This window comes from Copadichromis virginalis, linkage group LG4 (genome assembly GCF_057382275.1).
Source record: "Copadichromis virginalis isolate Kocher_CV1m ecotype Utaka linkage group LG4, C_Virginalis_male_GT1.1, whole genome shotgun sequence".
Taxonomy (NCBI): Eukaryota; Metazoa; Chordata; class Actinopteri; order Cichliformes; family Cichlidae; genus Copadichromis; species Copadichromis virginalis.
Window position 1 is genome coordinate 27,034,816 of NC_140621.1, and position 13,674 is coordinate 27,048,489.

Below are 13,674 nucleotides of genomic sequence, written 5' to 3' on the forward strand. Positions count from 1 at the left end.
CGTGACAAAACAATGCCTCCCACTCCACAGCAGACCCACCAGGACCCCTTTGCTCTGGCCTGTGGGCTTGTTTTTTTTGTGTGCCAAACATGTACGCATCCACTTGTTGAGAGCCAAGCAAAGAATGACTCATTTGACCAACCTTTGTTTTCTCTCCACTTTGCAGTAAACCCATGTCTTTGTTCTTTGTGCCGCTGTAATCACAAACATGTCACTCATGGTAAAATAATTGGATTATTCATTGCAAAATGACCACAGTATATCTCTCACTGCAAATGTCTTGACTGTTTTTGATGAAAAACGCTTTTACACCCTCGACTGATATTTGTAATTCCAATTGTAAGTGTAATACATTTGCCTGTTCTTGCACTGGTTTGTTTTTTTGTTGGGGTGGGGGGGGGGGGCTGCCTGTACTAAGCACTGGTTAACTTATAAAGGTTTATCAAAGCCATTTTTAGTAAATCCGAGTACAACTTCTGCTTTCTCTATTATAGGACTAACAAGTATGTTCCTTCATAAATGGCAAAATGACAAGATTCTGACACCTCCCCGACAAAACGATTATTCTCTCTTACTGAGTCAATATTGGCAGACAGCAAAGAATTCCTGTAATTTACACCTCAATATCATTATGTTAGTTTTTAGGCGTTATTGAAAAAAAGAAAAATCACACAAATCTGCCCACAACATTGGCCCCCTCTCCAAAGTACACTCTCCAAGGAGTCAGCTTATTATGAGTGGACTCCTTTAGAATAATTGATTGTATTTGACATGACGTGGAGGAAGCACGGCAGATTGATACTCTGCTGCTGAAATGTGATCAATCCAAATGAGAGACTGTGGGAGCGTTGATTCCTCTGCCAGAGTTTATTAGAAACAGCAAAGCTTCTCTGGAGAAACTGCATTTCTCCATAAACAGCTTGGACCTATTAGTATCTGGGAATGTAAATGAGCATCATGCCTCACCTCATCATACCTCAAAATATTCCCCGCACAACAGTTTGACAAAACAGAATGAAACATCGAGTTAAATGCTCACGTATGTTGTAGTGGGTGTTTAGGAACTAAGACTTGTGATTATCTACTAAGATTTTGTCTTAACAAACACACACACACACAACAAATTTGATTTGATGTACTTCACATTCTTACTAATGAATCAACTTTCTCAAATGGCATCCTCCGGATCTGAAAATTATGAGGAGTGGGTGTAAAATGGAATTCCCTTCCTACGAGTACGTAACCTTGGTGCAACTGGAAAGTGAACTTGTTTTAAAGGTTGATTTTGTCTTTTCATAATTTATTTCACTGTGGATGACTTCTTTCTTCCACTCAAAGTATCTGATTGCAAAATGTATTGTTAATATTTGATGGAAATATTTTTTATGCCATAAATTGTCAAAGGATCATATCTTGACAATGATTTTTTGAGTAATTTTATATTATTTCCTTAGATACTTGTAATGCAACACAGGTAGAATTCATCAAATGGTATGAGAGACCTTTCCTCTATCTTCAAACTTCTGTTTGCTATGTAAATAAAGTGTTAGGCACGTGTTGAAATGCAAGAAATAAATGTTATGTGGTATGTTCTCGGTGTGAGGCAGTAAACAACAGATGGTGAGCAGCGCCACTTTAGCGCTATGGATTTTATTTAGCTACCCACCTGAATGACCTGCATTGAGCTGAGCAGCTGATGTGGAGAGAAAAAAAAGTAAGAATTAACTGTTTGCTCGTGTTTACTTCAGTTCCACTAGACTGCAAGGCCAGAGGAGTCATTTTCAATGCACAGTACAATTAGCTTGCTTATCAGTGTTTTGATTTCCTTCCCGCCTCAACATCCAACTGACATTTTAGACGTACATGGTCCATGACTGATTCTCAATCAAAAGCACAATAACAAGCTACTGGGCTTATGTGCTTTCGCTCGCTTTTTTAATTAAATGTATGATGACAAGCAATGAGCGTGATTACAATAATAGCCTGCTATGTTTGTGTTTTCAAAAAAAGTAACCTTGAACACTGTATAACTGTCCTTTCAATTGGATATGCTCCAAAGATTGCCAGGGAGACGCTGCAGCTAATGTCCATACAGTAGGACGTCGGTTGTTTCAAGGTGATTCGCTGTGGTGTGTATCTGAACTTTTTTTTTCTGCATGGCGATGTTGCTCTATTAGACCACCTACTGGACTTTGGAGTTTAATGGCAGACAGACCTGAAGTCCTTGAAAGGTTAAAACAATCTTTAGCCATTTATTACTGGAAGGGGGAAGTGTGGAAAGTGATTGAATATAATGAAAACTAATACTCTTTCTGGTCACTATGCTATCTGTAGATATGTTTAATATCCCATTACAGGCCCAGAAGTAACCACAGTTCTATACTGTCAAGAGACAAACATAATCCAGAGGGAAATTACCCATCAGGAAGGCAATACTGTTACTGAGATGCAATTACCAGGCCACTTGTGAGACTTTCAGCCGAGTATCCGTGGGTACATGTGTGTGGTCGATATGTGCATAACAGCTCTTATGTCTAGCAGAGTAAATTGGATTCTTTGCTGGAGAACAGTTAATTTAGAATATGTCCAAGATGCAAATGATTGATGTGACTATATCGTTACAACTGTAGGTTTGTGGTGCAGGGCAGATAAATGGAAAAAGAATATTGCAGGGAGAAGGAAATAGCTTTTATCCCAGAATTATGGGGAAATTTCTCCACTAAATCAGTGAGTCTCCAGAAGAAATAATTTCGATTTTGGTCGGTTGTTCGGACATTCATTTCCAAGCAAACATTGGTGAATTTGGAAGGAAGCAGCTTTCTACGTGCTTGGATTCTGCTTCTTTTTTACAGTGTATTACACATCTCCTGTGCTTGTATTCGTTAGTAGTTAAATAATCTGCATGTCTCACAGAGGATTTAATGTACCAATTTAGCACTGAATCACATAGCTTACAAACAAAGAAAACAGTACGGATTGGAATGAACATCAGTGTAAACATTTGATAAGGGTTTGCTTGAGGCGATTGCTATGCTTTATTACTGATACAAAAATAAAAGCTGCAAAAACAAGAGTTGCCTCTGTGCATTTGATATACTTGCCTCTGCAGTGGCCTATCCTACAACTCAGAGATGAAACTCATAATATTGGTGGCAATGGCACATGGCTTCCTGCGACTCCCTGGATTAATTCATCAAGTCTGGGACATTTCAACTGTACTGCAAATTATCTCCTTGAATCTGATAATTAATCACTGCTGCTTTAAATGATTAGCCCCTAACCTTAAATGCAGCAGAAAGAGCAAAAGAAAAGAGCTGCCTGCACCCATTCCAATCTTCTCCTGCCGGGGAAGTGCATGTGCATTAGAAATAAAACTGCCTGCACAGAGTGTGAGCCTAGCATGCATAATAAATGTATGACAAAACAATACCCCAGGCACCCCAGTATTAATGATATGCAGTGAACTCATTATTAAAGTTCCAAAACAGCTCCTGGAGTAACACAGATGGAGTCAATTAAGCAATGAGCATACTTGCTTTCCTGCTGTTTCATCTTCCTTCTTTTATCTCTTGCATATTACTCTATGGATGTAATTAGCTGTATGTTTCTCCTCACAACATAATGTCCAGTGATAATAACGGTTATTTTCTCTTGTAATTTCGAATAATGCACTGCTTAGTAAATGTACCAGATTTGCTTGCACCTTGTCCTTGGGTATGTTATTTGCACTGGAAGAGGTGTTGAGGGTAATACCATGCTAAGCTGTTTTTTTTCCCCCTCTGCTGTTTCTGTTCCCAGAGACCTGATGCCTTCAACGCTGGAGGGGCAGATCACCATGGAAAAGACACCAAGCTACTTTGTGACTAACCATGCCCCCAAGCGCATCCACTCCATGGCAAGAGACATCAAGCTTATTATTGTCGTGCGTAATCCTGTCACTAGAGCCATTTCAGACTATACACAGACTTTGTCCAAGAAACCCGATATCCCCACCTTTGAGGTTCTGGCTTTTAAGAACCGGACGCTGGGTCTTATAGATGCCTCGTGGAGTGCGTTGCGTATAGGAATATATGCTCTTCACCTGGAGAGCTGGATGCAGTATTTCCCACTCTCCCAAATGCACTTTGTCAGTGGAGAGAGGCTCATTGTGGATCCTGCTGGTGAGATGGCCAAAGTGCAGGACTTCTTGGGACTGAAGCGGATTGTCACAGACAAACACTTTTACTTTAATAAAACGAAAGGATTTCCATGTCTAAAGAAGCCAGAGGACAGCAGCACTCCCAGATGCCTTGGCAAGTCTAAAGGGAGAACTCATCCTAAAATTGACCCAGATGTGATTCGGCGGCTGCACAAGTTCTACAAGCCCTTTAACATGATGTTCTACCAAATGACTGGTCAGAACTTTGAATGGGAGCTGGAGGAGGACAGTGAAACTCGTAGCTCTCAGGACTAGCATGGCACGGCTCAGCCACACCACCAGCCTTCTCACTAAAACTAATCTTGTCCGGCTTCATCTTCAGAGAGTGCTTGAGCACGCCAATCAATCATGGCTGTCTTTGCAGTGTCTGTACCCATTAGCAAGAGTTTACTGACATGCTTTTTCTTGATGATGGCAGATCATTATTGTATATACTAAACATAAAATATATTTATATTTGTGTAAATGAGATGATTTATTCCTTTTGGGTTTAAAGCATAGAACTGATATAAAAAAAATCATGTTGACTATGGCAATGCATGCGATGAGTTAAGTGTCCTTACCTCATGAGCCCTAAGGGTAAACTCTGCCTGTTTCTTCTCCCTTTACTTTCCTACAGTTTGTTGCCCTCACGCCCACTCACCAGCATTCAGTACAAAAAGATATTCTATTTCAATGGCTAATGCCATGAAGCGTTCTGTATTATTTCTTTTAAAAGAGTTCTGCTGCTTTATAAGAGAGAGAGAGAAAAGAGGACATGATAGACATAGAACTATAATCCTTTGACATGTGCTCATCTTTTCAGTTGTCTATATCTGAGTGGAGACAATCCTTTTAAGTTTACCAAAGTGTTAATTTACTCTGTGTCACTGTTATGGTTGATCTGCACTCATTAATTGCATACATATGAGAGAAGATGTACTGTGGCCATCATTCAATAATTGGATTGTTTCACTGCACAGTTGAACATTAGCATACTGACGACCATGCGCACCAGTGTGGTGCACTATGAGTAGTTTTGGTATAGCATTACAAATGAATCTGTTTTCTCTTTGTGCATCAAACGAGTCTGCATCTAGGCAGAAGAAAAAATTGGTGCTGCCAAAGCATTCCCAAAAATAACAGTTGACTTTTGTGGTCCTGCTTGCCTTGTGACCCTCCTCTTGTCACAGTAATACATGTCAATGAGGGTGAAGAAAAACAGAGGACCGAGCAGAAGTTTGTTACCAAACATCTGCTGCTATGCAGTCTTCTGTCGTTAGAGATTAATGGCGTGTTAAATAAACTGCTGCTGCTGTTGGAACAATGTCAATGTCAAAGAGAATTTGCTGTCAAGGAAAAGCTACATACATGCCCAGGTAAATTACCAAGCCATTACTGTATGTGCTTAACTTGAATGGAATAACTCATGCCAGTCAAATGTGCTGTAACTAGACGTTTTACTAGCAAACACTTAATCACATGATCAGCAACGCTAACTGATTGAATGCTTGTACCAGATATTACAGGCTTTTGCTGTGAAATGTTAATTTACTCATACAATGAAATAACAACATGACCCATCATCTTTCCTTTATTATTTTCTGATTTTGCATAATCTGCTGTGCGTCTGTCTGTTGTCTCTGGACTTTTCATCAATTGAGACAATCAATACAGCCAATGAGTCAATAAATACAGTCTGCTACACATCACTGGTTGCTACAGCTATGATGCATTGCTCTGTTAATCTTCCCTGTTCTCTTGCCATGGATGATTGGATTGGTTCGCTCTCTGTAGACCTCTCTGTCACCCAGGGGAAGCCAGCACCAGCAGCTACTTACACAGAGCAATTGATTCAATCAAAGTAAGCACTATACTGCCCTTTGTAGCACCAAGCCTGAACACTTACCTCTGAGTCTCACTATCCCAGAGTCACAACTTCCACTTTGAGGCTTTTCTGTGCAGCCATCCCTTGGTGTTTTCTTGACAATGTCTCTGCACTTTTACCCCCCCCCCCCCCTTTCTATCTATTTCTCTCTCCTCACACATGTCATCCTCCAAAGCTGTGAAGTGTGTTGGCTGTTTCACAAAGGTGAGGCACTGAATAAAGATAAGTGAACTGCAAGCAAGACATGCTAATCACACAGTTAATAAAAGCCCTTATCATCATTTATTTATTCACATTTTTCATTTATTTATTCACATTTTTGCTAAGCTTAAGAACAAGCATTATCCAACTTCCAAGCCAGACAGTCCCTCCTACTCAGTGTACAGATACTCAAAGAAATCCGCAGAAAGCACCCTACAGGGTTATTAGGACAGATGACGACTCCATTTTACATCTTTGAATATGCAGCCGTGTTGTCATTTGCATTTCCAGGATCGCACACTTAAGGGAATTCCTTTCCAAAGTGAAAACTTGGATCCAATTGCTCATTAACAGAAACACGTGCACCTTTTTTTTGTATCTCTTGCTTGTTTTAGGTACAGGAGGAGCACTGTGATACATCCGACAAGGCTTACCATGCATGAAAGACATGCTAAGCTGTCCTTCATGTGTTCCTCCCACTGGGGGTCATGCTGTGTTAATGTGGTTCCACACTGTTTCCAGCTTCAAGTAAAGAAGATTGTGATGATAAATGAGTGTCACCTACTCATCAAACTGTCACTGCTTAAGTGCCATCATTTCGGAAATGGGGTACAAATTCATATTTGTCAGACATTACTGAAAATTTGGCAGGAAGTTGAAACAGTGCTTTGAATAAAAAAAAAGAAAGAAAGAAAAAAGCACTTGGACGTACCAACAAATGTTTTTGCAGTAGCCTTTTGTGTGTTTGCTTTTTGGCTGAAGGGCTTTAATCTGTGCATGGTAAAGTGCGAAAGTATCCATTCACTTTTCTATTTTATGAGCTCCAATTATATACAGCATAATGGAGGGTGCAGAAGAAAAAAAAAATACAGTGTTAATAGTTTGCTTGCGGAAACATGGATGTTTGAAGAGAAGTCTCCATTACTACCAACTAATTGGTTTTTCACTTCATTTGAGTGAATGATCACCAGCTGTGTAAAGAGGCACAATAGTGTCAACTCTGACAACTTAGCACTCCTCCACTCTGAGTAACTCTCTAATGTAGTCTCTTAAATTGATCATTTTAATGTCCACTGACATTCACATTAGTAAAGGACAGATTCATTTGGAAATGTAGTTTTAGAAAAGGTTTCAAAAATCTTTAAGCAACTTGTTTGCTAATTGTCAACACGCAATAAAGGTTTTTTTTAGCAACTGCAAAAGATCCACAAAAAATTGCTGAAAATTAGATGGAAGTTTACATCATGGTAATTTTTATTCATTTTTAGTGAAATAATTCATCTATAGAGGAATTTTATTTGCATGGAAATGTCCCAAGTAGGGATGGGTATCGTTTAGGTTTTATCCGATACCGGTGCCAAACCGGTACTTTTGAAATGGTGCCGGTGCTTAAACGGTGCTCAAACCGGTGCTTAAAGAATGGAGAACACAAAATTGGTCCAAAAACCTCTCATGTTCAGCTGTTTTTTTTGTAAAAAGATAACAATGTTAGCCTTTTCTGCAGCTATGGGGCATATATAGTATCACTCTTGGCTGGAAGCAGTGCTTAAACAATGGAAAAAACACAAACTTTGTCCAAAAACCTCTCATGTTTAACTGCTTTCCACTTTTTCTTTGGTCATTTTAGCCTTTTTGGCCAGCGTGAAGGGAGTATCTGCCATCAAACAAGAAGACAGCCGCATGTAGCTATGATGATGTTTGCTAGTTCACCTTACATGCATTAATGTAATAACGTGGTTAGCCTACTCAACGTAAATTATACACGAACAACATTAAGCTACTCACGCAGAGAAGAACGGCTGCTGCTGCCATCATCATCCATCATAATTTCTGCTACACTGGCAGGGCTAGGGGCCAGGACTCTCCTCTTCGGGTTTTTGGGGGATGTTGCTAACTCGGGGTCCGATAACAGGCACCACACCCGCAGTAGATGTGCACGGTGTGAGGTCTCGCAGCAAGCTATCAAATACGGCGCATTTTTCGGCTTTTAAAAAAAAAAACGCTATGCATCGCCAGGCGTTTCATCAGATTCGAGGAGTTACCTCCTTTGACAGTATTACCTTAAAGCACTTGTTGCAGGCTGCTGAGTTTGCATCTTTTGCTGTGAAGTACAGACTTTTGACCGCTTCGCCTTGGGCATTTTTAATCTGTAGCTCTGCTCTAAAAGAAGGTACGTACCTGGACCCGCCTACTATCCTCGAAAATGTAAAATGATTGGCTACTAGAATCTAAAGTGTATCACAGCTCAGGAAAAAAAAAGCACCGAAATGTGCGCTGCTTTTCGGTCTGGTTACTACCGTTTATGTCAGATACCGGTACCCACCCCTAGTCCCAAGTGTGGTTTAGGCAGTCATTGATTTGAGATGCTACCCATGTATCTGAACCTGATTCTGCATCTGATTACTAAAATCCCTCTCCCATTCTCTACAGTCATGTATTTTTTTTAAACAGTGTATATCTTCAGATGGATACAAGGGGTGGGTCAGACAATGAGAACGATCAGTTGCCAAGAACAACCCTTGCAGTAGTAATCGAACATACCAGCACCTGCAATTCAAACATGAAGTATGTTTCTTTAGCAATAAACTACATTTCCATCGGAAATGTATGAAAGTGTTGCCCTGTATTGTGGAGAAGAAATTATATTCCAACCCATTTCAGTCGAAGCTGGTGTTGAAGCTCGCTCTGAAGTTGCTGTAATAATCATTTCAAGTCAATAACAAAAGAGCAAAGATTATTACAGAAAGAGTGTTCAATCACACATGGTTCCAATATCCTGAGATCAACAGTTCCTGCCATTTCCATACACCAGAATCAGTGCTGGCAATTATGACCAATCATTTCATCTAATGCCACTTTCCAAATCAGGAACTTCCTCCTAACCACCTCAGTGGAGAAAAAGCATCTTCTCATAAATCTTGACTCAAAACTCGTTCTCCTCTCCGTGCTGTGATGGGTGATTTTCAATCCCTGCTGCCCCAACACATTCTCTGTGTCTGCCTCCTCTTGCGTGCAATCCTGTGTGATGCTTTTTACAATGACTCAGAGATGAATCATCTTCTGTTTTTTGCAACTGTCCACTTTATTACAAATTTTCATGTTTCCGATGGAGAAATTGTTAAAAAACGACAAACACTTTTGATTCATAGCACTTTAGCAAAAATAAAAACTGACAAGTAATTGAATCTAAAAGTCAAGGAAGTCTGGTAGAGTATTTTTACCACCCGTGATGTTGTTTGTTATTAATTCAGCTTTCTGAGCTCTGTTAATTGATACTGTCCTTTCAATGCAGGTATTGTGTGTTGTGTAAAAAGTCCAGATGAGCAAAGATGACTTCAAAAGCAAAAAATGCCATTCACTATTAGAGCTCACAATTATCATCTAATCACCAATTAAACAGTAATCACTGACAGATAAACATGTTGATATTGTAGACCAGTAAATTAGGCATACATAATTAATGTATGTTTAATGAAATTGGCAGAAAATCACATTGCTTTCCCAAAGTCTGCTATGGTAATGCACAGTAATCTAGTTGCAAGTGAATGCTATTAACCCAGTGGTTTTTCCCCTACCCATCATTTATTAATGCTCACAATAACAACAACAACAACAACAACGCCCTAACTCAGACACACACATACACACACACACACACACATACAGATGCTGTGGTTTTAAGTCAACTTATTTTTGGTTGTGTTGTTGTTTCAAATAAACAATGGGCAAGAGTGTAAAAAGATGACATGACCCAGAGCAGCAACTTCTATTCTAATCAGAGAGAGCCAGGTGACTGCAGTTATATGACTGATAGGGGGGGAAAGAAACTCATTCATACAACATTTTAAAGACAACTTTGAACAAGAAATTATCAAGCCATGCCAGTAAACAGAAGAAATGAAAATAAATTAAATATATATGACACTGAAATATTTCTGCTTCAGGCCCAATAGATACTAGGTGTTCTGCAGATACTCTGGTCTTTCTTGCTACTTTACAAGCCACACCTGGTCTTTATCTACTTGGTACCAAATTTATCTCAGTGAAGATCAGAAGAAGGATCAAAAATGTAGAGACTAGCCCTGCAGGAACAGACCTGAATGTCTGAACTTTAGGCCAATGCAATGGATCATTTTGAAATCTGGCATTCCACTAAAACTTCACAAGCTCTTCTAAAGACATCCTCTGTCACTTGAATTTGAGGACATTTCATACAGAAGAAGTATAAGCAGCAGTATTAAAGTCCAGTTTGTGTGGAAAGTGTGGAAAAAAATAAATGCATATGTCTATGGCTAATACAAATGTGTGTCTGTGGCTTGATGAATTTGGATCCTTTTCCAAACAAGGCTAGGGTTAGGGTTAGGGACAACTTAGCACTCCTCCACTCTGAGTAACTCTCTAATGTAGTCTCTTAAATTGATCATTTTAATGTCCACTGGCATTCACATTAGTAAAGGACAGATTCATTTGGAAATGTAGTTTTAGAAAAGGTTTCAAAAATCTTTAAGCAACTTGTTTGCTAATTGGTTTTTTTTAGCAACTGCAAAAGATCCACAAAAAATTGCTGAAAATTAGATGGAAGTTTACATCATGGTAATTTTTATTCATTTTTAGTGAAATAATTCATCTATAGAGGAATTTTATTTGCATGGAAATGTCCCAAGTAGGGATGGGTATCGTTTAGGTTTTATCCGATACCGGTGCCAAACCGGTACTTTTGAAATGGTGCCGGTGCTTAAACGGTGCTCAAACCGGTGCTTAAAGAATGGAGAACACAAAATTGGTCCAAAAACCTCTCATGTTCAGCTGTTTTTTTTGTAAAAAGATAACAATGTTAGCCTTTTCTGCAGCTATGGGGCATATATAGTATCACTCTTGGCTGGAAGCAGTGCTTAAACAATGGAAAAAACACAAACTTTGTCCAAAAACCTCTCATGTTTAACTGCTTTCCACTTTTTCTTTGGTCATTTTAGCCTTTTTGGCCAGCGTGAAGGGAGTATCTGCCATCAAACAAGAAGCCAGCCGCATGTAGCTATGATGATGTTTGCTAGTTCACCTTACATGCATTAATGTAATAACGTGGTTAGCCTACTCAACGTAAATTATACACGAACAACATTAAGCTACTCACGCAGAGAAGAACGGCTGCTGCTGCCATCATCATCCGTCATCATTTCTGCTACACTGGCAGGGCTAGGGGCCAGGACTCTCCTCTTCGGGTTTTTGGGGGATGTTGCTAACTCGGGGTCCGATAACAGGCACCACACCCGCAGTAGATGTGCACGGTGTGAGGTCTCGCAGCAAGCTATCAAATACGGCGCATTTTTCGGCTTTTAAAAAAAAAAACGCTATGCGTCGCCAGGCGTTTCATCAGATTCGAGGAGTTACCTCCTTTGACAGTATTACCTTAAAGCACTTGTTGCAGGCTGCTGAGTTTGCATCTTTTGCTGTGAAGTACAGACTTTTGACCGCTTCGCCTTGGGCATTTTTAATCTGTAGCTCTGCTCTAAAAGAAGGTACGTACCTGGACCCGCCTACTATCCTCGAAAATGTAAAATGATTGGCTACTAGAATCTAAAGTGTATCACAGCTCAGGGAAAAAAAAAGCACCGAAATGTGCGCTGCTTTTCGGTCTGGTTACTACCGTTTATGTCAGATACCGGTACCCACCCCTAGTCCCAAGTGTGGTTTAGGCAGTCATTGATTTGAGATGCTACCCATGTATCTGAACCTGATTCTGCATCTGATTACTAAAATCCCTCTCCCATTCTCTACAGTCATGTATTTTTTTTAAACAGTGTATATCTTCAGATGGATACAAGGGGTGGGTCAGACAATGAGAACGATCAGTTGCCAAGAACAACCCTTGCAGTAGTAATCGAACATACCAGCACCTGCAATTCAAACATGAAGTATGTTTCTTTAGCAATAAACTACATTTCCATCGGAAATGTATGAAAGTGTTGCCCTGTATTGTGGAGAAGAAATTATATTCCAACCCATTTCAGTCGAAGCTGGTGTTGAAGCTCGCTCTGAAGTTGCTGTAATAATCATTTCAAGTCAATAACAAAAGAGCAAAGATTATTACAGAAAGAGTGTTCAATCACACATGGTTCCAATATCCTGAGATCAACAGTTCCTGCCATTTCCATACACCAGAATCAGTGCTGGCAATTATGACCAATCATTTCATCTAATGCCACTTTCCAAATCAGGAACTTCCTCCTAACCACCTCAGTGGAGAAAAAGCATCTTCTCATAAATCTTGACTCAAAACTCGTTCTCCTCTCCGTGCTGTGATGGGTGATTTTCAATCCCTGCTGCCCCAACACATTCTCTGTGTCTGCCTCCTCTTGCGTGCAATCCTGTGTGATGCTTTTTACAATGACTCAGAGATGAATCATCTTCTGTTTTTTGCAACTGTCCACTTTATTACAAATTTTCATGTTTCCGATGGAGAAATTGTTAAAAAACGACAAACACTTTTGATTCATAGCACTTTAGCAAAAATAAAAACTGACAAGTAATTGAATCTAAAAGTCAAGGAAGTCTGGTAGAGTATTTTTACCACCCATGATGTTGTTTGTTATTAATTCAGCTTTCTGAGCTCTGTTAATTGATACTGTCCTTTCAATGCAGGTATTGTGTGTTTTGTAAAAAGTCCAGATGAGCAAAGATGACTTCAAAAGCAAAAAATGCCATTCACTATTAGAGCTCACAGTTATCATCTAATCACCAATTAAACAGTAATCACTGACAGATAAACATGTTGATATTGTAGACCAGTAAATTAGGCATACATAATTAAAGTATGTTTAATGAAATTGGCAGAAAATCACATTGCTTTCCCAAAGTCTGCTATGGTAATGCACAGTAATCTAGTTGCAAGTGAATGCTATTAACCCAGTGGTTTTTCCCCTACCCATCATTTATTAATGCTCACAACAACAACAACAACGCCCTAACTCAGACACACACACACATACACACACACACACATACAGATGCTGTGGTTTTAAGTCAACTTATTTTTGGTTGTGTTGTTGTTTCAAATAAACAATGGGCAAGAGTGTAAAAAGATGACATGACCCAGAGCAGCAACTTCTATTCTAATCAGAGAGAGCCAGGTGACTGCAGTTATATGACTGATAGGGGGGGGAAAGAAACTCATTCATACAACATTTTAAAGACAACTTTGAACAAGAAATTATCAAGCCATGCACTGAAAAAAATATGTTGTTGGATTTACTTAATTCAATGGTGGACATTTGTTGCACACAGATGTTTTGCTTTGGCAGCAACTTAAACAATTGAGTTAAATTAACACAATTTATTCATGTTCAATAAACCTGTGCAATTTGTGTTGATAAAATGTGACTTAAACATGTTTTGATGAAGTAATTTGAGC

At 39.4% G+C, this 13,674-nt stretch overlaps 1 protein-coding gene across 1 annotated transcript in view; it reads left to right on the forward strand.

The window, feature by feature from the left end:
* The window catches only part of hs3st4 (heparan sulfate (glucosamine) 3-O-sulfotransferase 4), a 96,606-nt gene extending 90,717 nt beyond the window's left edge, over positions 1–5,889 (forward strand). Inside the window, exon 2 of the mRNA XM_085454620.1 lies at positions 3,799–5,889. Coding sequence (XP_085310746.1) covers positions 3,799–4,453 — 655 coding nt within the window. The 3' untranslated portion in view covers positions 4,454–5,889. The remainder of the gene's footprint in view (positions 1–3,798) is intronic.
* Positions 5,890–13,674: the final 7,785 nt, after the last annotated feature.